The following is a 27,983-nucleotide window of genomic DNA, read 5'->3' on the forward strand; positions in this document are numbered from 1 at the left end:
TGGGCATCAGGTCACCTGAGAGTCAAAAACCTTTTCCAACGCCCACGTTTGTTTTGGTTTACTTTGTGCTTGATGGTACTTTGTGCTTGATGTCACCCATGAAAGTGATACTAAATTTTGCATATGAGTTTCAAAATTTCTAGGCTTTTAGCACAGATACTGATGACTTTAACTAAGCTACCAAGCCCGGAGATGGAAGGAGGCTATTTAATAGGACTGCACACTTATATGATGTGGCATTGTGGGAGTATTTATTTTTCTAATACTGTACCTCGGTTTCATAATTTATCACTTCTGAGACAAATTATAAGTGAGACTCCATCTTCTTTATTTGTCCTGATTGGGAATAAATTTGGGTTTGTAATGATGACAGAGTTGAGAGCAGTGTTATGTGGCACCTTCTGTAGAGACTGTTAAGAATCCTAAGCAGCCTGATTGTTGTTTTGACCTCTTAAAACCACACTTTAAATCTGTGCTAGAGGATCAAAGTATGATGTTGTCTTTCCTCAGAGAAGAACAAAATGGACAGCTTTGAGTAAAACCTCTATGGCCATTTATGGGTGTTTTTTTTAAACTCTCTTAAAATTTGTTTTAAAGATGCAGTGTGAAGTCTCTTACTTTTTGTGAAAAGTTTAATAGTAAACAAAAGATGCTTCTAGTCTTAAACTACCTAGTTGTTTCACACATTTACAGAATGGGATTTTCAAAAGTTTATAAATGAATGGAGCACAGGTGCTTTTAATTCAAACTTAAAACTTAAGTATGAACACTTCCATTTGCTAAATATGATCACATTTATTGAGGTTGCAAGAAAAAACCATCCCGATGTGTAGGAAGAATAGTAAATATGGCAGGCAACCAGCTTGGCTTAACAGTGAAATCCTTGCTGATCTTAAACGCAAAAAAGAAGCTTACAAGAAGTGGAAGATTGGACAAATAACCAGGGAGGAGTATAAAAATATTGCTCAGGAATGCAGGAGTAAAATCAGGAAGGCCAAATCACACTTGGAGTTGCAGCTAGCAAGAGATGTTAAGAATAACAAGAAGGGTTTCTTCAGGTATGTTAGCAACAAGAAGAAAGTCAAGGAAAGTGTGGGCCCCTTACTGAATGAGGAGGGCAACCCAGTGACAGAGCATGTGGAAAAAGCTAATGTACTCAATGCTTTTTTTCCCTCTGTCTTCACAAACAAGATCAGCTCCCAGACTGCTGCACTGCGCAGCACAGTATAGGGAGAAGGTGCCCAGCCCTCTGTGGAGAAAGAAGTAGTTTGGGACTATTTAGAAAAACTGGATGAGCACAAGTCCATGGGGCCGGATGCGCTGCATCCAAGGGTGCTAAAGAAGTTGGCAGATGTGATTGCAGAGCCATTGGCCATTATCTTTGAAAACTCATGGTGAACAGAGGAGGTCCGGATGACTGGAAAAAGGCTACTGTAGTGCCCATCTTTAAAACAGAGGAGGAGGAGGATCCGGGGAACTACAGGCCAGTCAGCCTCACCTCAGTCCCTGGAAAAATCATGCAGCAGGTCATCAAGGAATCAATTCTGAAGCACTTAGAGGAGAGGAAAGTGATCAGGAACAGTCAGCATGGATTCACTAAGGGCAAGTCATGCCTGACTAACCTAATTGCCTTCTATGAGGAGATAACTGGCTCTGTGGATGAGGGGAAAGCAGTGGATGTGTTATTCCTTGACTTTAGCAAAGCTTTTGATACGGTCTCCCACAGTATTCTTGCCAGCAAGTTAATGAAGTATGAGCTGGATGATTGGACTATAAGGTGGATAGAAAGCTGGCTAGATCGTCGGGCTCAACGGGTAGTGATCAATGGCTCCATGTCTAGCTGGCAGCCAGTTTCAAGTGGAGTGCCCCAAGGGTCAGTCCTAGGGCCAGTTTTCTTCAAAATCTTCATTAATGATCTGGAGGATGGCGTGGACTGCACTCTCAGCAAGTTTGCAGATGACACTAAACTTGAAGGAGTGGTAGATATGCTGGAGGGTAGGGATAGGATACAGAGGGACCTAGACAAATTAGAGGACTGGGCCAAAAGAAACCTGATGAGGTTCAACAAGGACAAGTGCAGAGTCCTGCACTTAGGATGGAAGAATCCCATTCACTGTTACAGACTAGGGACCGAATGGCTAGGAAGCAGTTCTGCAGAAAAGCCCCTACGGGTTACAGTGGACGAGAAGCTGGATATGAGTCAACAGTGGGCCCTTGTTGCCAAGAAGGCTACTGGCATTTTAGGCTGTATAAGTAGGGGCACTGCCAGCAGATCGAGGGATGTGATCATTCCCCTCTATTCGACATTGGTGAGGCCTCATCTGGAGTACTGTGTCCAGTTTTGGGCCCCACACTACAAGAAGGATGTGGAAAACTTGGAAAGAGTCCAGCGGAGGGCAACAAAAATGATTAGGGGGCTGGAGCACATGACTTATGAGGAGAGGCTGAGGGAACTGGGATTGTTTAGTCTGCAGAAGAGAAGAATGAGGGGGGATTTGATAGCTGCTTTTAACTACCTGAAAGGGGGTTCCAAAGAGGATGGATCTAGACTGTTCTCAGTGGTAGCAGATGACAGAACAAGGAGTAGTGGTCTCAAGTTGCAGTGGGGGAGGTTTAGGTTGGATATTAGGAAAAACTTTTTCACTCAGAGAGTGGTGAAGCACTGGAATGGGTTACCTAGGGAGGTGGTGGAATCTCCTTCCTTAGTGGTTTTTAAGGTCAGGCTTGACCAAGCCCTGGCTGGGATGATTTAGTTGGGAATTGGTCCTGCTTTGAGCAGGGGGTTGGACTAGATGACCTCCTGAGGTCCCTTCCAACCCTGATATTCTATGATATTCATTTCCTTAGTATGTTCATAAGTATTAGTTGGAGTAGCTCATTATTAATACTGTCTGATGCTTCAGTCTGTTTCATATTACATAAAATCTTTCTCTTATGTTCATGTGAAGTTTGATTCTACAATTATAAAGCAGAATGGTTTGATTTTTAAATACGTTTCTTGTTAATTTTGTAACATGAGCAAAGGACTAAAAAAAACCTGACCTTTTTGTAACCGCACTAGAACTTTAAGACAATTTACACTTGAGGTAACCAGAAGCATTACATATTTATAATGCAGCTTTAATAATTTGGCAGACAGCTGTGTCAGATCAGAACAACATCTGACATGAATCTTCCAGTAGTCTATCTAATAGCTTTTACATTTCTGAGTAACAGGAGTCAGCGTTTCTGTAAATTGGGACTGTTTTCAGTTGTCAGGCTCCCTGTACAATATGAATACTCTCTGCAGTGAGTCTTTGCAATGGGTTCATTAAGATGGGAATAGTGTTATCAAAATGTTTAAATCTGATGCCAATACTTAATTTTAAAAAATTCTTTACACTTTCAAGTCATCTTGTAGTACAAATTGTTTTTGTAATAATTTCTGTTGTCGAGCAACTAGAATAAGGTTTGTAATAAGTAGTAATGCTAATGGTAAAACGTTATAAACTAAATTAGTCCTATGCAAAGTAGATCTTTCTTTAGCTATGTATGTTGTATGTTCTCCATTGTTTATATCTATATTTCTAACAGCTATTATCTGAGGGATAGCTCAGTGGTTTGAGCATTGGCCTGCTAAATCCAGGGTTGTGAGTTCAATTCTTGAGGGGGCCATTTAGGGATCTGGGGCAAAAAAAAAAAACCAACTGTCAGGGACAGTACTTGGTCCTGCTAATGAAGGCAGGGGACTGGACTCGATGACCTTTCAAGGTCCCTTCCAGTTCTATGAGATAGGTATATCTCTGTATAAGTAAGTAAATGACCTGGAGGATAACACTGTTTTAAAGGAATGGCCAACATGCGTTTGTCTAGAACAAATCATTCCAAATCACCCTAATTACTTTCTTTGACAGGGTTACTGGTCTTGTGGGTAGGGGGAATCAGTAAATATGATGTATATTAATATTAGTAAGGATTTTGACACCGTGCCACATGATCTTCTCATAAGCAAACTAGGGAAATGTGGTCTAGATGAAATTACTATCAGGTGGGAGCACAACGGGGTGAAAGCTGAACTCCAAGAGTGTCAATGGGAGGGTGTATCTAGTGGGGTCCTACTGGGGTGTGTCCAGTACTTTTTAATATTTTCATTAATTACTTGGATAGTGGAATGGAGAGTGTGCTTATAAAATTTTCAGATGATGACAAGCTGGGAGGGGTTTCAAGCACTTTGGAGGATAGGATTAAAATTCAAAACCGTGACAAATTAGAGAATTGGTCTGAATTCAACAAGATGAAATTCAATGCAGACAAGTGCAAAGTACTTCACTTAGGAAGGAAAAATGAAATGCACAACTACTAAATGGAGAATAGTTGCCTAGGTGGTGGTAGTGCTGAAAAAGATCTGCGGGTTATAGTGGCTCACAAACTGAATGAGTCAACAATGTGATGGAAGTTGCGAAAAAGGCTAATATTCTGGAGTATATTAACATGAGTGTCATATACAAGATATGGGAGGTAATTGTTCTGCTCTACTCAGCACTGGTGAGGCCTCATTTGGAGTGAGGCAGTGGTTCTCAAACTTTTGTACTGGTGACCTCTTTCACATAGCATGCCTCTGAGTGTGACCCCCCCTTATATATTAAAAAGACTTTTAAATATATTTAACACCATTGTAAATGCTGGAGGCAAAACAGGGTTTGTGGTGGATGCTGACAGCTCGTCACCCCCCAAGTAATAACCTCACAACCCCCTAAGAGGTCCCTACCCCCAGTTTGAGAACCACTGAAGTAAGGTATCCAGTTCTGGGTGCCACACTTTAGGAAACATTGGACAAATTGGAGAGAGTCCAGAGGAGAGTAACAAAAATGATGAAAGTATTAGAAAACCTGACATATGAGGAAAAGTTTAAAAAAACTGGGCTTATTTAGTCTTGAGAAAAGAAGATGAAGGAGGTCCTGATAAGTCTTCAAATATGTTAAGGGTTGTGGTAAAGAAGACAATGATCAATTGTTCTTCATGTCAGCTGAAGGTAGGCCAAGAAGTAATGGTCTTAATCTGCAAGATTTCTACAAGAGAAATTTATTTAGGTTAAATATTAGGAAAAGCTTTCTAACTATAAGATCTGAAATAGGCTTCCAAGGGAAGTTGTGGAATCCTTATCATTCAAAGTTTAAAAAAAAAACCAGGTTGGACAAACATCTTTCAGGGATGATCTAAATTTACTTGGTCCTGCCACAGCACAGGAGGCTGGACTTGACTTCCAGCACTATATTTCTATGATTCTATTACTTTAAAATTGCATTACTTCAAAATAGGAACTTCAGCCCCTGCTGCCAAGCAAAACTGAGCGCTATAACTGGATCCTAATATTCCTGTTTGTTAGCAATTTGTCGAAACCAAGATGACTCATGCTCGCTTATAGTTACTACTCAGGTTGCTTTTTTAGAATTGCCTAATTACCACTATGGTTTTGATGCAGCTAAATCCACTGGACTAGCAACACAAATAGTTTCTTTCTGATTCTTTTCTGTGTAGCTGTAAATGGTTGAATATTTCGAAAAAGATTTTTTAATCTTTAAATCCATACATACCTTATTATTAATGTCCATATTCTTTGCAGTCATTCCACAGATTTTGAAGTACATAGAAACTGGCTTGCCATCACTCACAATTTACCAGTCTCTCAGTGGTACTATGAAGTAAGTTCTTGTTGTGTTCATTTGCTTTTTAATTGTGTGTAAATTTTGTGCTTATTAGAGACACCAGTCTGACATCCTGAATGAAGTCCTTTCTTCACAGAAAATATACATCATGGATACTGATGGTCAGTAGTTGGTGGTTGTTTTGCAGTAATGCCCAGGGATACCAATCATGGATCAGGACCTCATTGTGTTAGTGTGATCTTCTCCTCAGGGCACCCAGAACCGTAAGACACAGTGTTACTCTCAGTCTCAGAAATTTCGGGAGAGTTTTACTAAAACTTAAACTATGTCAGCTCCCTGCTATGCCTGTCTGTTAGCTTAGCTGAGGAGACACACATCATTTTGACATATACCCTGAGATGGCTTGTAGTCAAACTAAGAATAAGGTTATTACTAAAATGCGTAGATTTAAGTGATACAAAGCAAGAGTAACAGAGACAGGAACAGTATGAAAGAACCTGAATGAAGCAGTTCACAGTGGACATCAGTCCACATCAGAAAAATAGTTGGCACGCTTGTGAAGAGAGAGCTGTTTTGTTCTGTTATAGATTCTTATACTGCCTTCACTGTAGTATCGATGATGATCAAAATTTACAGGTAAGCAAAATAAGAAAAATGCTGCTTGAGAACTTATTAGAGTTTGTTTTAAGGATATTTACTTTGTATATTTTGACATGTGATGTTGATAACTTGTGTTATAAAGTTATAAAGCTTTAACTTTTTGAATGTCAATGCCTACTGTCACTAGATTGTCTGCCCACCCACCCCAATAATTTATCATTATTTAAATTGATAAAAATTGAAAAAATGCTTAAAAATAAACAATGATATTATCAGTCAGTTGTAAAAAAAATAAAATGCGAATTCTGCCATAGCTACCCATTGCCAACACCAAAAGACTTCCAGTTTCTCCATAAACACTACCATCTCATAGGAGAGCTGCTGAAGTCATTTTCAGCATTGTACAATTGCTCAGTTCCATTGTGAAGTAGGATTGAAATCAAAGGTATTAGCCTTTGTTTGATACTGGCTACTGGAGTGAGCATACCAATTAATCCCATATGACAAACTTTTCTGTATATAAATCTCTATGAGCAGTTGTCTTGATCTTCAGTTCTAAATTGGTAAATCTTATTTTGTTTGTAGGCAACTTCTGAGTGGACCTTGGATTATCCTCCATTCTTTGCTTGGTTTGAATATGCACTTTCACATGTTGCCAAATACTTTGACCAGGAAATGCTGGTTATCGAAAATTTGAACTACTCCAGTCAGGCAACAGTCTTCTTCCAAAGACTTTCTGTCATCTTTACAGATATTCTCTTTGTGTATGCAGCCCATGAGTAAGTCTCAGTGTTCTGTTCTTTGGGGCAGTGGGGTGTCTCTTTAAAGTATTGAGTTTTCAGAAATGAGCAGGTATTAATCACAAAGGTGTCTACATATAGACTTGTAAATGTGTAGAAAACACAGTTCGCTAAACCTATTAAAGGAACAAGTGGGGGGGTGTAGCTAAGATAGAAGACCTTATTTCCTCTTTTATCTGGGGAGTCTAATGTTGTGGGCACAATTTATTTTACACATTAGTTACCTTCTCTCATATGTAATGTACTTGGTAGTTTAAGAATTCCGAAGGAATTCAAAGCTCAGACTGGATGACCTAAGTCTTTTTTCTCCCTGTTACGATTCTAAACATGAAAGAATCTCATTCATGTAATTTTGACATCTTGTTGCATATTAAACCATTCTTTTCTGTTGGTCTTGTCTTCCAAATTTAACTTTTTATTGGCAATTAGTTAAGCAGTCTTAATAAATGTTCATAGCATATTTAAATGTACCATGGATTTGGGGGAGGGCAAAGAGTGTGTGTAATCTCTCACGTTGGGGGCGGGGAGAGAGAGCAGGTACTTTGAAGAAAAACATGTTGCCCACCAGAGTGATTTAGAAATAGCAAAATCTTACACCACCACTCCACTCAGTATGAGTATAGTGATAGATTCTGTATTTTTTAAAGTCCAATGGAAATAACTTTTAAATAAATACTACTTTGCATGTTGCATTCCAAACACTGTAGTGTGCTAATGCATGAGAACCTGGTAATGAAATTTACTAACTGTAAAGTAAATAAAAGTTATGCCGATTATTATATTTTCCTTCTCCAAGGTGAGAGAATGCAAAAAACAAATTAGATTTTCAGAATTCTTTGATTTAATAATAAGAAGATTATGGTTGTAACGTAGACAAGGAAAAAATCTTCTAAAATTGTTCTTAACCTTAAAGCCCTTATAATTTTCTGAAGTCTGTTTGATACTTTCTTCTTGGGAAATTAGTCAGACCTTCAGAGTTTTGTGTTTAAAAAAATAAACTGTTCCTATTTTAGGAAAAACATATTTCCAGTTATACAGTATGTCATTGTAAATTAATTTTTTCTTTGATAATTTGAATGAATTATCAAAAAATTATCACTTTTAGTAACTGGCATATGGCAGAACTTCCCTGAAGAGATCATCTTCCATGTTAATAATATAAATTGGTGCTAAAATAAATAAATCTGTGTTACTGTTTGATTTCCTTCATTCAGATGCTGCAAATATGTGAATGGGAAACGACCTGGAAAAGAACTTCTGGAAAAACCGATGTTTGTTCTTGCTGTTCTGCTCTTATGGAACTTTGGCTTATTAATTGTGGATCGTATCCTTTAAGTTAGTTGTCAAAATCTAGCAAGCCTTCAAACAAATATATACAAAAACCACTGGCAGTGTCTAATCTTAGTCAGAACTAAAATTACTCTTGATTGCAATATATGTGTTACTGTTTGGGTTTCAGGGAGGTCTCAGCTGAGTAAAGTTTCATTGTAACAATATATTCAAAGTTTATTTGTAAAAGTTCTCTGATCATGATTATATAGCTCTAAAGAGTTGGATTACAACTAGAGCTGGTCAGAATTTACTGATTTGTCAAACCTGAAGTGTTTCACAGACTTCTCCAGGGTTCAGAGGATCCATGACTCTGGGGAAGTCAGCCTAGCAGACTCTTTTTGCCTTTGATTTGTTAGTGTGCAACCTAGAACTTGAATGAACTTTCTTTGCCTTTAATTTTCAACATTTCCTTTAAAAGAAAGGAGAAAGTAGAAAATGATAATGCTAACTAACAGATCTAGCAGGCATCAGTCAGTCTTGGCAAAATGTGCACTGATCTAGCTAGGAGCACTTGTTAGTGGCAGTTAATATACATTAAAAAATGAGCACTTCAGGAGCTGCGTGAAAATCCAGTGCACCTCAAGAAGTATGAACTCTGTCATTATATTTTAGCTGCAATTTTTGAACATCCATGACTTTAGATTAAAGTGATATTTTCCATCCTTCACCATGAATATGTACTCATCAGTGAGGTCCATTTCCATGCCAAATTTCCAGCATGCTGTTACGTTTTTTGTTATATGTGTAGTGTGGAAATATAGAAGGACCATGGCAGCAATTATTTTTACAGCAGAAAATAACCATTTGTGACAGTTTTCACCACAGCCCCCTCCATAGGCAACTCAAACACCTGAATATGTCTGCTTCAAACACTTAAGTCACTTCTGGTAAGAGACTAACATTTAAAACTTCAGCGAAAAGGGGGGATTTTTCATCAAGTGAAAATGGTGATGGAAGAGGATAGTGGAGTATAATTGAATCCATTTAGCATAATAACCTTGTTTATAGTGTTTTTTGTTCCATAATACACATAACACTTTGCTATATTACCTGCATGTAACCAAGAATTTCTTAGTGGGGTTAAGCTCTGCAGCTTTTATATTTTCTAATTAGAACGGATAACAAAAGGGTAATTTTATAACTAACTTGGAGTCATAATTTAGGAATGTTTCCTTGATTATAGTTTCATTTGATCTGTTTGCTGATTGTGGACTTCTGATTTTGTCCAAGCAAACTGACGGTAAAAAACTTCTTCCTTGACACAAGTTCAGATATTCACTTTCAGTACAATGGCTTTTTATTTGGATTGATGCTTCTTTCTGTTGCTCGATTATTTCAGGTAACCATAAAATCAAGTTGCAATGTTTTTGTTGTCCTCTGACAAGACTTTTAACCTTAATCATGGGCCTGCTCCTATTGTAATAAGTGGGAGCAGTTCTGAACTGCTGCCCATTAGAATTGGATCTCTTACTATTTGTTGTTCTGGTTTTTAGTTCATTTGGCCATAAAATATTAGCTGTGCTGTGGAGACAGCATATCTGCCCCCTGTGAGAGAATGAGCTCTGTGTATTGCTGTTTAAATACACAACTTCTTCCTAGTTGTTACTTGAGGGAACTCAGCTGTTTTGTAGGGAGCTACCAGTCTTTTGGCAGGAAAGATTACCCTGAGGAAGGGGGTTTATCTCTGAGGCTGGAGAGATATGAGGGATCCCCTGGGCTCCAAACACCCCTTAAGGTCAAGAAATTATCTTGTTTCCTGAATCTACCCTGCTCTGGCCTAGTTGTTTATTCTAGGCAAATGGAAAAAATACCCATCCCTGCATTCATACATGAAATGTTTTGATGCTTTAGGCAATGGAGGAAGGTCGTCTTTGAAACTGCTAGTGTTAAGATAGAATGAGTTTAAATGCAGCTCTCATGGGGTTTCCATCTCTACAACTTGTTTTTCCATTTAGAAAAGGCATTTGGAGGGTGCTCTTCTTTTTGCTGTTCTCCTGCATTTCAAACACATCTACATCTATGTAGCCCCAGCATATTGTGTGTATTTGCTACGATCCTATTGTTTCACTGCAAATAAGGCAGGTAAGTTACTGATCCTTCCTTAATGTGTTTTGTATTAATGATGTATGAGAAGAGGGCCCAGGAGGTGTAGAAAGACATGACATTTATATTCAGTGCTAACCTGTCATTACTGTCCTTGAAATTCTCTTTTGTAAGTCTGACATATTATCTTGGCCCTGAAGCAGTATGGTGATGAGGTAGTGATAAATCCACATTTACTCAGTGGATGCAAATGAAATAGAAGCTTTGATTTAAAGTATTTTATTGGAGACTGTTTTTAAAGTTGCTCTTGAACAAGCTTCTCTTTCTCACAAGTCATTTCCGTACTTCTAAAGACTCAAGTCAAGCCAAGACTTTGAACAATTTGAGTGCTATAGAAAGCTATTCTGGAGAGATGTAGGATGGCTAGATCAGTGGTTCTCAACTTGTAGTCCATTGACCCCAGGGGGTCCGCAGACTATGTCTAAGGGGTCCGCGAAGGGTTGTCGTTACCATAGAACAGTGGTTTTCAACCAGTGGTCCATGGATCCCTGGGGGTCTGAAGACTGTGTAAGATTTCCAAAGGGGTCCGCACCACCATTTGATGTTTTTTAGGGGTCCGCAAATGAAAAAAGGTTGAGAACCACTGGGCTAGATGACTCAGCTGTCCCTTCAAACCCTATTTCTATGGATTACTGTTCACTTTATAGTGCCCAAAGATATGCTAGATCTTTTTCAGAAGAAAAGGAAAGACACCACAGAGAAGATCATCTACAGTTTAAATACTATACAACAAATGAAGGTTACAAATAATAGAGAGGGGATGGGGTAAGAGACAAGGTTAGAAGCAATATGATTTTGTATCCTGGCATCTTATTTCCTTATGCAAATGAAAATAAAGGGAAAAAAGATTCAGGAGAAGAAATAGAAACCCACTTATTGCAGGCGTCAGAAAGTGGTGAGTTTTCAAGATCTAAATGAGGATCGGAATAGGGTAAGTGCTTCATGCATAGTGAACAGCAAGTACAAGGATATAAGTCTTGCAAAGAATGTTCTTCACTTTAATCTCCAGAATTCCTCAAGTTAATGGGGCTTATAGTTGAAAGCAACTGCATCCATGGGCTAGGAGAGTTAAGGCATCCACAGGCTAATCGTATTTTGTGGATGTCTATAAATTCAGAAGAAAGAAGAAGGAATGAAAAGTGAATAAGCCAGTCAGAAGTGGTTACATCCATGTCAATACACAACATGCCTTGTGTAGTTGGAGCTGTTTTACCAGCAAAACTGCTGCAGACTTGACTTCTTGTTTTCATCGAATAGCCTATTTGGAACCAGATTGGTAAAAAGTACAGTCTAAATGTTTAAAAGGAGATATTCTGACACCGGTCTCGAACTAACGGTATATTTATATTTCACTGGCAAAATAACATTTATGTTGTATTACCAGAATAAAGTCAATGACCATAAAGTTCAAGTTAGGTATCAGAAAGAATAGATGTAGGTAGACTGAATTTAATTTTTCCTTCTAAGACCTACTTTGAAATAATGGTCCATTTGAATTTATCATGGCAATGTGTCCTTTTCCTCATGCTTATACTAAATCAGTGGTCCCTAACCTTTTTGTGGCCAATAGCACATTCATGTTTTCAGAAGAGTGTGATGGGCGCCAACAATTTTTCAAGGCTTATTTTGCATTTGTACATTAAATAATACAAAAAATATTATATTTAATATTACATAATATATGAATCCATAAGATAAAAAAGGTAATTTTACATGTAAAAGGTATTAATTAAATTGTTCAGCAATTACTCTTTCACCTTACCATCTGAATTTGCTCTTTTTTATCTACCTGTAAGAAAATTGAGGAGTTTTTACAAAATAAATATCATAAACAGTTTTATCTTCTTTATTTAAAAAAAAGTAAAACATTATTGAACTGCTGGTCCAAATATATTTATTATACACCTCTACCTTGATATAATGCTGTCCTTGGGAGCCAAAAAATCTTACTGTGTTATAGGTGTTATATTGAACTTGCTTTGATCCACCGGAGTGTGTACCCCCCCCAGCCCCCCCAGAGCACTGCTTTACCGCGTTATATCCAAATTCGTGTTATATCGAGTGGCGTTATATCAAGGTAGTGGTGTACTTACTTTAACATAGATAGCCAGTTATGGTTAATTAAAAAATGTTCTTTGTATTGTTATTTATATCTGGATTTTAATAAACAAACAAATATGAAAAAAGCTAAACACAAGTTAATCATACGTGCTCATCAGCACTTAATGGAAAATAGGTATCATTAATTGATGTGGTTTTTTTAATAAAATCAGTGTGATTTTTGGCACTGCATTTCTTCAGCCAATATTTCATAGTTGGGAGAGTAGGATGATATTCCCATTCGTAGGCAATCGTCAAGATGGGCATCTGTAAGCCAAGATCTGTGTTTTGATTTTATGATGTTCATTGTTGAAAACAGAACTTCGCATAGATAAGTGGAACCAAAATAAGATTTTATTTTGTATGCTACATATTTTTTAAGGCAGGAAACTTTTTTTCGGTCAACCAGATTCCAAAAGTTTTCATCTGTTGCGCAGGATTTTAGAACAATATCATTTTGAAGGTCCAAAATCTCCAATTCCACTTCTTCTGTTCTTACTTGAATGAGAGTCGCAATTGATGTAGCTATTTCTGTTACCTCTATTTGGCAAGTAAAAGGATTCACAAGAAAGGCAACTACAGGCTCAATGATGGTGAACTGTTGAAATCTCTTTTCAAATTGTTCCAGAAATGTTTGAATGTGGATAACAAATGGTGATGGGTTAAAATCACTGTCACATATCATTTTCTTCATACATGGGAAATGTACGAGAGACTTTGTCTTCATATATGACATCCACAAGATCAGTTTTGCTTTGAATGATTTTACGGAACCTATCATTTGAGCCACGTGTTTCTTTTCCCTGGAGCTCAAGATTTAAAATGTTCAATTTGTCAGTGATGTCAGCAAGAAAAGCCAAGTCCATTAACCAGCTGGAGTCTACTAGTTGCTCGAAGTTCTGATTTGTGGACTTCAGAAATTCTTTGATCTCTTCAATTAGGCTTAAAAAACATGCAAGAACTTTACCTTTGCTCAGCCATTGCACATCTGTGTGCAAGATAAGATCAGATTGTTTATCATCAACATCTTCCAACAGGGCCTTAAAAAGTTGGTGTTGCAAAGGTTTTGCTCGAATAGAGTTAATTATTTTAATAACAACATTCATGACGTGTTGAAAAGAAAGAACTTTGACGCACAAAGCTTCTTAGTGGATAATGCAATGATAAGACAATGTTTGGAAAGGATTCATTCTTCTTGCAGAGTGCAATGAATCCATTGGCGCTGCCCATCATTGCCGATGCCTCATCAGTGGTGATCGCAGACAGTGTATGTAGTGGCATACTAATTGATCTTGAGTATGATTTGAATAAATTATATATGTCCTCACCCTTTGTTCACCCTTTCATAGGCAATACTTTTACTAACTCTTCTTTTACGGTGAAGTCACTAAATACCATCCTCACCATAACTGCCAACTGCACTGTATCCGATACATCTGTCGACTCATCGAACTGCAGTGAAAACCAGTCACATATTTCCAAGTCATCCTTTAGCTGAGTTTGCATATTGCTTGAAATTGCATGTATCCTCCTCGTAACTGTGTTGTCTGATAACTGCAAGCCTTGTATTGACGACAAAATCTCACGCTTGTTAGAAAATCCTTGAAACAGGCAATCAGCACCAATCAAAAATGCTTCCTTCAACAATTCACCATCTTGAAAGGGTTTTTTCTTCTTTGCGAGCAGATGAGCAATTTTAAAGGAAGCAAGAGTAGCACTTTTAGACTTTACCACTTGTCTAGTGAAAACAGATTGCTGGGCAGATAGATTTGATTTGAGTTGATTAATTTTCTTTTTTCTCAACTCAGATTTAAGTGGATGGTTAATGTCAAAAGAGCTGTGATTAGTTTGGAAATGGTGTTCAACATTGTATTTTTGGCACTGCAACAGTACCACCACACAATAAGCAAACACATTTCCCTTTATTTTCAATAAAAACTATAGGATTCTTCCCACTCTGTGTTGAAATAATACATATGTTGTCTTTTATTTAAACCACTCATTTTGAGGCAAAATGTTAAAAAAAATAATAAATCACAAAGCACGAGAAAACAGCAGTATCAGTGCAGTGGAAGAATACTCACATAATATACAGAAACACGGGTCACTGACATCCCACTGCGTGCACAGGCGCAAACAGAAAAAAAAGAGCGACGATACACGAGGGACAAGAGGTTGGAACCAACAGCACGCGCATGAGACAGCCTACATCTGCACTACCATGATACTACTAAACCTGGTAGGTCGTTCTGACGAAAATGAGACCAGCTGGGCAGCGCAAAGAGAAGCCACCGCCCCGCGCCTGCCGGGGACAGAGAACATTTGTCCCCAGCAGGTGCGGGGCTGCAGTACTACTTTTCACACCTTGTCACTAGGCGGGTGCACATACATGTTCCGGTGGGCTCCATGGCACCTGTGGGAAGGGGCGGCTCCAGGCACCAGCACGCCAAGCGCGTGCCTGGGGCGGCAAGCCACGGGGGGCGCTCTGCCAGTCGCCGCGAGGGCGGCAGGCAGGTTGCCTTTGGCGGCATGCGGGCGGAGGGTCTGCTGGTCCCGCGGCTTCAGCGGACCTCCCGCAGGTGTGCCGCCGAATCCGCGGGACTGGGGACCTCCCGCAGGCAAGCCGCCGAAGGCAGCCTGCCTGCTGTGCTTGTGGCGGCAAAATACCTAGAGCCGCCCCTGCCTGCGGGCACCATGTTGGGGACAAGTGCACTAAATATTGCTAAGGGCTATCTTTGTTCCTTCTATTCTGTTGAAGAAGCAAGATCATAAAGTGGCAGCAGTTAGAGCACAGTATTTCATAAGTGGTGTGTAAAAAATGTAAGCATTCTAAGCTGAAAGTAATGGCATTCTCATTCTAAACCATAGCTGCCTATGATTTTTATATAAATATAGTAAATCTATGTATTTCACAATCTGTTTATAAAACTGGATAACATCTGTTGTTGGAAAAGCAAAACCAGCATCATCGCTACATTTTCAAAATGACTGTTAGACTAATGTCAAAATAGTTAGAAAGGAGAGAGACTTGCTAGATCTAACTGTCTTCGTTCAAGACACCATCTTTCATCATGTTGCTGAATATCCTTTTCTCTGGTCTTGACAAATGCAATCTTGCCTTGCTGATAGCCATTCAGAATGCTGGTGCAAAGATAATTTTCCTAGTCTGTCATTTTAACCATGTCACCCCTCTCTTTTCATCCCTTCACTATCCCTCTTTCATCCCTTCATATCAAACGTAAGCTACTAGTCTTCACTTTCAAGGGCCTTCATAATATATCCCCACCCTATCTATCTTCCCTCATTCATTATTGAAAAGCAGACTCCCACCTCCAGTCAGCCAATCATGCCATCCTCCATCATCCACTTATTAAAGGTCAAACAAGCGCCTTTGTGCTTTCTCCCATGGCTGTGGGAAGCTCCCTTTAAACATCTGCAAAGCTACCTCATTATCTATCTTCAAAACCCTCCTCAAAACTCTACTTTTAGTCTTCAGAGCAAGAGAAGACTTGACAGTGGTTGAGCTGCTGGTGTGCTCAGACCACTGACTGTCACACTGACAGAATTTTGTCATTGTTTCCTTTGACTCCTTTGTCTATATTCATCTGTTTGTCTTATATTTAGCTCGCAAGTTCTTTGGGGCTGGGACTGTCTTTTTGTTCTGTGTTTGTTCACTGCCTAGTACAGTGGGGTCCTGGTCCAAGACTGAGACTCCTAGGTGTTATAATACAAATAATAAACTAGCAAATTAAAGTAGAGCTCTCTAGCAGTTGAGAAATGGGTATAACTTTGAGATTTGTAAACCTAGTTGTTGGACAAAATACTACTTACTGACAAAATATTCACTTAAAGGGTGATACTCGTACTAGCTTCTTTACTACTAAAGTAAATTTGTTTACTTACCATTCCTCTTCTACATCCCCAAATATCTCTGTTAATATGAATGTTAATTTTCTGTAGATGGATCCCTCAAGTGGAGCAGCTTCAGCTTTCTTCGCATAACTTTGCTGGGATTGATTGTCTGCCTTGTTTCTGCTCTTTCATTGGGACCCTTTGCAGTACTGGTAATGACTCCTTATTCCCTAGCCCCCTAACCTTTCTTTTAGGGCTAGTCTACACTACTGTGCTACATCAGCATAGCTTTAGCACATTTGGTGAAGACGTGCTATGCCGACGGGAGAGCACTCTCCCATCAGCATAATTACTCCACCTTAACGAGAGGTGGAAGCTATGTCTATGGGAGAGTGTCTCCTGCCAACTTAGCGCTGGTGGAAAGCGCTTAGGTTGATGTGACTTGCATCACTTGAGGTGGCTTTTTCACAGCCTGGAGTGACATAAGTTACATTGTCTTAAATGGTAGTGTACACAAGCCCTTAGAAACAAAGTTGAACAATTAAAAAAAAAATTATGAAGAATCTCTAAACAAGGGTCCTCTTATATTCTTTTTGTTCCCTACAGGGCCAGCTACCTCAAGTCATTTCACGTCTTTTCCCTTTCAAGAGAGGCCTCTGCCATGCTTATTGGGCCCCTAATTTTTGGGCTTTGTACAATGCAGTGGACAAAACATTAGCAGTCGTTGGTACAGTAAACTGGTTTTGTATTCTCAGTGCTTGCTTGCATATAATGCCCCCTGTGGGACTCAGATTCCCTTTCTGAATTCATGTAATGAACGACGTTTTGTTGCTTGTTTTTAAGATTCATTTAATCATTTGCTTTTCAGCTCTATGCATTGCATAGCAGTAGGTTCCCAATTGCTATAGAAGAATAGCTTGATTATTGAAACTTGTGTGAAATCTCTGCCATATCTTTGTGTTCACATAACTGTTGTCATTTATATTGATTTATATATTAATATTATATAAATACATTGTACACTTTTCTTAAAAATTGTGTATCTATAGCTGAAAATGTATCTATGCTATTTGACAAACATTATGTTCACTTGCAGGTATAAAATATAAATTCCTTGATCCTGAAAAGATTCCTAAAGCCTCAATGACAGGTGGATTGGTTCAAGAATTCCAGCACACCGTCCTTCCTTCTGTGACTCCACTAGCAACACTAATTTGTACCTTCATCTCTATATTGGTAACGTCAAAAAAATGATAATCTTTGATATGTTTTTAATTTCGGTGTCCCCTTTTCCCTTGATTGAATAACATAAATGTACCCGATACTTACATATATTTTTGCTCTTGAACTAGGTATCTTTGTATTGGAAAAGAGCAGTTAGGGTGGGTGTTGAGGCAGTAGTAATTTTGCATAACAAAGCATTTTCTGAGTATTCCTAGAAGCTATGGTCTATGTCAACTACAGAGTATTCCAGAGTCAGACAGACCTATAGCAGGGACTCTGGTCAAAACCACTTTGCTTACTGAGCTGGAAGTAATTCTGTAGATAGTGATTTGAGTAAAATTCAAGGGATGTATCAAGACTGGACTGAGATGCATTGGCAGAGCTGTTTGGAAAACTTACTGAGCTCCTAATAGCATTATCTGGAGCCAGGAATAATGGAGTTGATCCCTAACTTTTCAACTCCCCACCTTTTTTAATGGAGTGAAGAGCAGAAGGCTCAGGTGACTGGTAATTGGATGTAGAATCCTTTCATCCTAGATCATCAGTCAGGATATTGGTGACCAAAGGATACTAAACACCCATTAGATGCTCACTTATGTGAAGTGGGTTGGTGGTTCCAGTTAAATTCCCAGAGGCAGTTCCCCACAATCAGAAAAACACCATTAATTTGGCAATGTGAGTGAAGTCTGCATTTTTGCTGCCCATGTTACTGTTACATAGATGGAAGACTTCAATCTCTGTGCTGTCTATTTGATACCTTCCATCAGCGCTACATATACACACCAGAAATATATACCTTCCTGGGATGCTGCAAAGCGGTGCTGTGGTAAAAGCAGGAGCTGGATGCTCATTTTGTGTATTTCAATAATAACATCATAAAGCTTCATATGGGCAATAGCTTATATACAGGATTGTGAATTTTTACACTGAAGTCTTATTTTTGCCTGTTGTTTCTAGCCATCTGTTTTCTGTCTTTGGTTTAAACCCCAAGGGCCCAGAGGCTTTCTTCAGTGCCTGATACTTTGTGCACTGAGCTCATTCATGTTTGGCTGGCATGTGCATGAAAAAGCAATACTCCTCGCTATTCTTCCTTTGAGGTAAGTGACTTGTTAAGTGGTAGTTCCTCAGATTCATCTGGTTGCAGGCTATGATTGAGGAGCTTTTCAGAGGAGGATTGTCACTTGGTTTTCAGTATGATAATTCATATGTAAAACCTCTCAAACTGAAGCATCCTAATTCACTTTACATATAAGAATCATTTCATCCACCCCTTAAATATAGCCCCCTCTGAGGTGGAACATATTAACTGTTCAATGGTGCAAAATAACACAAATTTGCCCTAAAAAGTAGCATTTCTCTTCAGGCGTGCCTAGCAATTCATCTCCTTTTAAAAGATACCTTGCATTCATGGAAAACCTTTTATCCAAAGATTTCATCATGCTTTACTAATGGTAGCTTATCCTCACAATAGCCCTTTGAGATAAGTATTATACTAACTTTACAAATGGGCATAGAAGCACAAAGAAACTGTGTGACTTTCAACAAATTGCTTAACAAGTCAAGAGTGGAGCAGGAGTAGAATCCAGGAGTCATGGCTCCCAGATAGAACTACTACATGCTTTCCTATCTTTCTTTCCATTTGAACATTTGGGGCATGTGTATTGTACATAGTGTGACAATCAATTAACTTGTTTAGCTTCAGATACTTAGTAAACTTTGTGTAGGGTAATACAAAAAATTAACCAGGTTGCCAAAAGCCATGCTAGCTGGCAAACTGAGCCTAAATTCAGTGGCAATCTTGTGCATTCAGCTGGAAATCCTGTGGCAGTTTCCATTAAATTTAAAATGGAGCTTTTAATTGGATTTAATCTGAAAATCAGTACTACAGCCCCAACATAACATTCATTGTGTGCTACAAGTGTTTATATTCACACATACCTGCGTCATAGAAACTGTTATGGGGAAGGCTTGGTAGCTGGATACAAGGATATTTGGGACTTCTGGTACCCAGAAGGCCTGGTCAGTGATTTAGGATTACTGAATAAGCATGACCAGGAACAAAATTAACATTTGGCCTGTCACCTTCAGGTTTTAGAATTAATGCATTAAGATGACTGGGATAGCTCACATTTCTGAGCTATTGTTTCAGGGTGCCTGCAAATTCAGACATGCATCACGGCATTGGATTACACTTACTTCAAGGTTTGCTTCACAAACAGGACTTGAAAATTCATTTTTTAAGACAAGTTTAGATTCTGCAGTACAGTTCTATGGTCTGAAGTGGATTCTATAGCTATGAAATACAGGGATCCCTATCCATAAGCATTAGTAGTTGATAAGCAGATCTTCTCTTTAAATAGCTAAGATTTGAGATTCACTTCGTAGTATGCTATATTTGTGAAGGCCTATCTTTTGGCCTCTGAGCCTCACTGTCACTTGACAGATGAAACAGCAGTTTGCTGTTTACCACTATTTTGTTTATTAGGATATTGCCTTGAGGCCAATTGGGATCAGGGCCCCATTGTGTTAGGCACTGTACAGGCAGAGACAATCTGAGCCCCAAAGAGCTTACAACTAAATAGACAAGATAAAGGGTAGGGGAGAAGGATAGAACATACAAGCAGAGTGAACAACATGATGGCTGCAAACTACAGTTTAGTTCCTCATTTTTTTTGGTTCTGTTTTAAATTATGGCTGTCGATTAATCACAGTTAACCGCGATTAACTCAAAATATTTAATCACGATTAAAAAAATTAATCGCAATAAATTGCAGTTTTAATTGCACTGTTAAACAATAGAATACTATTTGAAATTTATTAAATATTTTGAATGTTTTTCTACATTTTCATATATATTCTGTTGTAATTGAAATCAGTGTATATTTTTGATTATAAACATTTGCACTGTAAAAATTATAAAAAATATTTTTCAATTCACCTCATACAAGTACAGTAGTGCAATCTTTGTCATGAAAGTGCAACTTACAAATATAGATTTTATTTTTTGTTACATAACTGCACTCAGAAGCAAAACGATGTAAAACTTTAGCGCCTACAAGTTCACTTAGTCCTACTTCTTGTTCAACGAATCGCTAAGACAAACAAGTTTATTTGCATTTACCGGAGATAATGCTGCTCTCTTCTTATTTACAATGTCACCAGAAAGTGAGAACAGGCATTTGCATGGCACTTCTGTAGCAACATTGCAAGGTATTTATGTGCCAGATATGCTAAACATTTGTATGCCTCTTCATGCTTCGCCACCATTCCAGAGGACATGCTTGCATGCTGATGATGCTTGTTTAAAAAAAAAAAAAAAGTGTTAATTAAATTTGTGACTGAACTCCTTCAGAGAATTTTTTGTCTCTGGCTCTTTTATCCGCATTCTGCCATATATTTCATGTTATAACAGTCTTGGATGATGACCCAGCACATGTTCATTTTAAGAACACTTTCACTGCAGATTTGACAAAACGCAAAGAAGGTACCAATGTGAGGTTTCCAAAGATAGCTACAGCACTTGACCCAAGGTTTAAGAATCTGAAGTGCCTTCCAAAATCTGAGCGGGATGAGGTGTGGAGCATGCTTTCAGAAGTCTTAAAAGAGAAACACTCTGAAACTACAGAACCCGAACCACCAAAAAATAAAATCAATCTTCTGCTGGTGAGATCTGACTCGGATAATGAAAATGAGCATGTGTCGGTCTGCACTGCTTTGGATTGTTATCAAGCAGAACCCGTCCTCAGCATGGACATATGTCCCTCTGGAATGGTGGTTGAAGCATGAAGGGACATATGAATCTTTAGCGCATCTGGCATGTAAATATTTTGTGACACCAGCTACAACAGTGCCATGAAAACACCTGTTCTTACTTTCAGGTGACATCTGTAAACAAGAAGTGGGCAGTATTATTTTCTGCAAATGTAAACAAACTTTGTTTTTCTGAGGATTGGCTGAACAAGAAATAGGACTGAGTGGACTTGCAGGCGCTAAAATTTTACATTGTTTTGTTTTTCAATGCAGTGTTTTTTTGTACATAATTATCATGAAAGCTGAACTTACAAATGTAGAAAGAGATTGCACTACAGTACATGTATTAGGTGAATTGAAAAATACTTATTTCTTTTTTTACAGTGCAAGTACTTGTAATCAAAAATAAATATAAAGTAAGTACTGTACATTTTGTATTCTGTGGTATAATTGAAATCAATATATGTGGAAATGTAGAAAACGTCCACAAATATTTAAATAAATGGTATTCTATTATTTTTAAGTGTGATTAATCGCAATTAATATTTTAATTACACGATTAATCGCGATTAATTTTTTTAATTGCTTGACAGCCCTAGTTTAAATCCATGTAGTGAGGTTGTGTTAGGTGGGGATTACCTAACTGGAAAAACAGGAGAGGGCAGGAGGAGATTGACATGAACATCTACTTGGCACAGAAAAGAACGCTGAGTGAAGTCTGACATCAGTGCCTGACTGTCCCTCCTTGAACTACTTTATGCAGCTACTCAGCAGCTTCAATCTCTGGCTGGCAGTTTCCTGCAGTTTATTTCCCCAAACCCACGTGGCTTGGGGGAAAGAGCCAATATGGGTTCTGTTGGGGAGCACGTCTCCCTTACACGGTTTTGGGTCTAGGGGTTGCCAAGTGTAAGGAGTGGCCCCTGCTAGGTACCATTTTACTTCCTCCACCGCTAGTTCAGCAGTAGCTGCTTAAACTGCTTGTGCAGCTGTTGTGCTGGCTTCAGTCTGTCAACTATGACTTGTGTATTTTGGTAAAATTAGGCTTGGTTTTTAAGAGGCAAAAGATAAATCAAAGTTCTTGTATTTTAGCTTGTTGTCTGTGGAGAGTCCAAAACGTGCTGGCATTTATCTGATTCTGACAACTACAGGGCATTTTTCACTCTTCCCATTGCTGTTTACGCCACCAGGTAAAGTCCTATGCATCTCCTCTTTTTCTCTCTCTCCTCCCCCCCCCCCACTTTGATTTATTTTTATTTCCATTTTTTCAGTGATAGCTATGCTGCTAGAAACCCTCTAAGTACACAGTGTTGGGCATTATATTGTGTGTCCAAAAGCCACTTTCAGAAAGGTGCCCTGGAAGGAGGAGATTCTGTTACTGCCCAAAACCCAGTAACACACTAAAGAGCAAAGTTTAGGGTTTGGGCTGTGCACACAAGTGCAGGATGGATGATTTAAATTGCTGACTTAAATCAGCAAGCAGGAATCATTAATTTAAATAATGTTTGTACTTTTTAATTATTTTCCTAAAGAAAGGTTTATTCTCATTTGTTGATAGCCATTAAAACATGTTGATTTGCAACTCAGTATAGCCTTTACAATACATTTGGTGCTTTTTGCTAACCAGGAGGATACACTATATCAATACACATTTATTTAAGCAATTATATAGCTTAGCTTACATTTATTCAGATTCTTATTTTTTAGTATGTTGGAAAATGGTGAGTGATGCATTTATTTACTAGAATAATTTTTTACTTGTGATTTGCGTCAAGCTCTGTTTGGATGGAAATTCAATTAAAATGCTCAAAGCCAGTATCTTAAATGTACTGGATAAATGAGAAAAAATTATCAAAAAGTTTATCAAAACATTTTTTACATTTAAAACTTACTGATTCATTAAACAAAGGCAGCGTTACCTGTTTTTGAAAGACATGGTGACCAGAAACAATTTTCAAACTAATAGAGCTCATCCTCTCACCCCAGTTTTTATTCATAGATTGGAAGAGGAAAATGAGCTTTCCTGCTTTTTTTCAACTCCTGATTGGTTTGTTAACTATGAATGAACTAGTCATTGGACTGAAATAGTTGAAGAAAGTAAAATGAAAATATTCTCTCTGCAACTGCAGAAGAGGCTACTGCTGTCAAAAGCTGGTTTATCACTTCATTAAACTCTGGTCCAGGTGTTCAGCTAGTGTCTTCCACCAGTTCAGTTTTTTTGACTTTCTTTAAGCCATGACCGCAAACATATACTGTTTAATATTTTTGTATTTAATTTAAATAATGGTAAAAATAATAAGTTTAGGTCTTAACACAAGTTGTCTGTTTCAAATTTAATTTTAAATAGGTTTATTTTTTCAAGATTAAATCTGTATTTAATTTAAATTAAAAAATCCAATTTAAATCAAATCAGATTTATCTTTTTTTAAAATAATGGATTTTTATCCACCCTGAACAAATGTGATCTTTCCTCAAATCTAAAATCGCCAAGCCTCAAGCGAAGTGGGGAATTAGTTCAATGGGCAAAAATTTCAGTGATCAGACTACTACAGTATTTGAATAAAGACGGATCTGGAAGATTCTCATAGAATCATGTAGCCTGTCTTTGCTATCCCCTCCTGGTTCTGCCACATTCCAGAGGTTCTATGCCTTCAAGTTTCCACATAATGATAAGCATCCTTCTACTGGGAGGGTGTCTGGATTTGGACTTCCTTTCATGTCTGGTGATGCTGCTCTTTAGAATAGAGAGGTTGCTGTGTTGGGAAGTGAGAAATTTCCTTGGCACTCTTACTTCCATCTGCTATTACATTGCCTTTTTACATACTTTTTTCCTAGTTAAATCAGATAATTAGGTACTATTGGTTTTATGGCGGGGAGGGAGGGGGGTGTATAGTTTGTTTTCCAGTAGACTTGTTTTTTCTTAGTCAAACAGGACAGGATCTAAGTATCAATCCAATACATTATATAGTTATAATATATATTGCACTAATCACTGAAACTAATGAGTCAATATGAAGAAATTTGTATAGTAGATGTTACAAAGGGAAAGGACCTATTGTGTCACTGATCATCATGCTGCCTATGCAGGTTTGTTTCTTAACAAATAGTACATCCACCAGTCTAATTTTAAATGTTTCAAGAAATGGGACTTCTGCTACTCCCCTTTGGAGAGAGTGATTCTTATTACCTTTAATAAACAATTCAAATTTTAGTATTAAGCAGTTTAAATTACTGTATCTGTAATTTAAGGATGCTGTAACTTATAATAAGCAAAAACATTGCAAGTTTGTTGAATTTTTAAAAATGTTCTCTATTTCAGAAATCACAACTAAAATACTGCTCATGCTGCTGTTCACAGTTTATAGCTTCTCTTCACTGCGGGCTCTGTTCAGGTAATAAGTAAGCAAATCTATTATGTTTAGGCTAGTGAAACACTCTTTTTGTATTACTGGAGGGGACTGTATTGTAGTGGTGGGGCTGGATGGTTTAGGAGGTTGGAACTGAAATACCACTAGTTGAAATCCAAGTCAGTAATGGCCAAAATGTGAGGTGTCAGTTCAATTCCCAGTAGGCAGGTGTCCACATCAAAAACATTTGATGCTCCTGTTGCAAGAGAAGCCAAAGTTTGAATGGGCATAGAACTATCCACTTGGCCCTGGAAACAGTCCGTCCACATTAGGGTCAATGCATTGTCAGGGTTCAAAATTGTAATATAGCTAAAGGATTTCAGTCTCCAAAGCTGTCATACGGCAGCTTTCATCACCACTGAATTTGCATAAATTTTCATATACTTGTCTATTTATGTTAAAAGATGCATAATAGATGTGGTACTTTATTAACAATACAGTATAATTTGTCAAAGTGCTGCCTGTTTTGACAAATACCAGCAGAGAGAGATCATTAACTTCTTGAAGACCCCACTGTAGAGTATCTCCCAGGCCACTAACTTATCTGTTAGCAATTCTAACGCCTCTTGATGATGCTGCTTTTTGGCAGCATTGCTTCTTGACATTGCCGCTTCTCGGCGGCATTTCGGCAGCTGCTTGTCCGGCGGCCACGGTCCTCACCTGCCACATGGAAAATGTTGGACCACTGCTCTATACTGTCTAGGGATGTACCTGGGCTGTAGAAAACGGAAGAATCTGTGTGGAAAAGGCAATCAGTTCTCCATCCTGTTCTTTGGTTTCTACCCTTTGAATGCTCTGCCAGGCTTTCTTCTGTTCTTTTTTTGTTTTGTTTGTTTATTTTGGTTTGCTTTGGTTTTGCAAATGCTTTGAAGGGGAGAGGTTTCCTTCGGTCTCTGTCCCAAGGGGAAAGCTGTGATTTATGGGAGAAGTAGTATCGTAGGTAGCAAGGGACCCTCTTCAGATGAGGCAACTGTTATAATCTCAATGACAATGCTTAGTTCTAATGAAATCCCCTTAGCAGATGGGATGAAGCAGCATTTGTAGGGGTATGGAAATAAAAGCTGGGCTTGCTGCCAGAGGTGAACTTTTTCAACAGCACAGCAGAACCTTGATTCTTTCTGAGTTGCTGTTAACTGATGGTTTGTATGCCCTCCAGGACAGTACTGACTGAATATCCACTTTTGCAAAGCTCTTCAACTCTTCAGGGCTGAAGTTCTGTGCCTATACAATTTAGGGCCTCTGCTAGAGCTTAATTTGAGCTTTATGGGGCTGATGCTCCTGATCATCTGAAACCTTGATATGTTCAAGAAGGATGGTGTCCTCTGAGACCTCCTCCCCAAATAAAGGTTTACCTGTAGTAAGAAATATATTTTAAAGAATATTTACAGTGGAAATATCTATCTTTGTGTAGGAATTATGAACCATCTTAAAGCTTTCTTTCAGTTATGGTGATCTGATAATATCTAGAAATATACAGCCAGAATTAATGACCTAACATGTCCACTACCTGAATGTGGAAGAACTGGCATGCAGTGAATGTGCATCAAAAGCTGTGGAAGGTCTCATGGCTCATTTATATTGGCAGGATTGGTGTGAGGCAAAGTGAAGTGAAATAATTACTGATGCGTTTTATGGTCTAGATTGAAAGATGCTAAAACTTGGAATCTTGTATTTGAGTTTTATAATCCAGGATTATAAATAAATTAGTTTTTATATTATGCTAATTACATACTATCAGGCACTGTATTTTAGTAAGTGGCTATATTTGAAGTTCTCACTGCCTGGCTCATTGTGCTGTTTAAAAACATGTTGTGACTTGGTGCATAGCAGATAGGCAAGACAAAGACTTGACAAGGGCAACATGCCTAATGTTCATTGAAAAGGAGGGAAAACTGAATTTAAATCACATGTTTAATATCTTTTTCTTTTTTTTCCTTTCCCCACAGAAAAGAGGGGCCTCTGCTTACCTGGCTGGAAACTATCTACCTCATTGAACTAGTGCCTCTGGAAATCTTTTGTGAAATTGTGTTTCCTTTGACCCCTTGGAAACTGAAGTTCCCTTTTATCCCTTTGTTGCTTACTTCTGTATACTGTGCTCTAGGCATCACATATGCTTGGCTCAAACTGTATGTCTCTGTCTTGACTGAATCGGTAACTGTCAGACAGAAGGCAGAATAAAGCAGCATTGGGACCAATTCCAAGTAAATCCTTCAGGAGGATTATCCAGCACTAGGGGGAGTTGTCTTCTAAGATCATGCACATTTTGAAAAGGCAATGGTACTATGTACTGTTCATCTCCATGTTGTCTGCTGGTTTTCAGCATCTCTGTACTGTCAACTATTGTCCCTCTGATCAGAATAGCTCTTTGAAATGTTGCACAGCACATGGTGAGATGCCACTTGCCCTGAATAAATTGTGAAATTTAATTGAAAAGAATATTGTATTGAAATTGTCCATTTAAAATGTCCAGATTACTTCTCTGAAGAGAATGTGTATGGTTTCCTTGTTAATGAGGGGTTTTCCCAGAAACCAGTATGGCTACTTATAATAAGGGATCACTGCTGTATAGAAGAGAACATAATTATAATCATGTACTATGGAAAATGTAAATAAAATACGTTTTTATATTTCTGCATTAAAATCTTTCTGGATATCTTTGGACCTGGAGGAGCATCTGTACAAATGAGGAGTAAAACTAATATACAGTGTGGAATTCGTATGCTGGTCAGTTTTTTTGCCAGAATCGTTTGTGAAGCCCAGTGCTGAAATCTTATATGAAGATCAGATACATCTAATGACACCACCATCTAATTTGTGTCTATTTTTGCTGCACTAGTTTTCTCCATTTTATCCCCCTAACTCCCAAGTATCTTCCAGCATTCTGGCTATCCTTAACCATCATGGAGATGCATGATTTCGCATCACTTGTTACAAAACAAAAAAGAAAATTTAAAAAATATTAGATATGGGATTAGGTGTATCCACACAATGTGAATGTCTCCAGTATACTGCCCTAAAGAAAAGGCATTTATGTCGTCGGGTGGTTCTGCACTAGTAGAGCACAGGTTCATCTAACCTGGTATGTTCACATCCTTGAAGATACTAGTATGTAAACTAGTTACACAAGTGAGGGACTGTGCCAAACACTTTTTTTTTTAAACTCATGATGCTTG

At 38.2% G+C, this 27,983-nt stretch overlaps 1 protein-coding gene across 1 annotated transcript; it reads left to right on the forward strand.

Moving 5' to 3' along the window:
• ALG8 (ALG8 alpha-1,3-glucosyltransferase) lies at nucleotides 1-27,719 on the forward strand. Its single transcript, XM_045020988.1, has 13 exons — nucleotides 1-10; nucleotides 5,603-5,681; nucleotides 6,831-7,024; nucleotides 8,260-8,369; nucleotides 9,649-9,716; nucleotides 10,333-10,459; nucleotides 16,541-16,644; nucleotides 17,039-17,159; nucleotides 17,529-17,668; nucleotides 18,614-18,753; nucleotides 22,496-22,593; nucleotides 24,723-24,795; nucleotides 26,757-27,719. Exons 3-13 carry the CDS (start codon nucleotides 6,921-6,923, stop codon nucleotides 26,986-26,988), a joined length of 1,317 nt encoding a protein of 438 aa, XP_044876923.1. The 5' UTR covers nucleotides 1-10; nucleotides 5,603-5,681; nucleotides 6,831-6,920; the 3' UTR covers nucleotides 26,989-27,719.
• The last annotated feature ends 264 nt before the right edge of the window (nucleotides 27,720-27,983 follow it).

This window comes from Mauremys mutica, chromosome 1 (assembly GCF_020497125.1).
Source record: "Mauremys mutica isolate MM-2020 ecotype Southern chromosome 1, ASM2049712v1, whole genome shotgun sequence".
NCBI lineage: Eukaryota > Metazoa > Chordata > Testudines > Geoemydidae > Mauremys > Mauremys mutica.

Excerpts from the sequence above, each read along its gene's own strand:
- ALG8 (XM_045020988.1), top strand. The coding sequence starts at position 6,921 with ATGCTGGTTATCGAAAATTTGAACTACTCCAGTCAGGCAACAGTCTTC. Across the intron at positions 17,160-17,528 it reads CAAAACATTAGCAGTCGTTG|GTATAAAATATAAATTCCTT; the intron begins GTACAGTAAACT and ends GTTCACTTGCAG. Across the intron at positions 18,754-22,495 it reads CTCGCTATTCTTCCTTTGAG|CTTGTTGTCTGTGGAGAGTC; the intron begins GTAAGTGACTTG and ends CTTGTATTTTAG.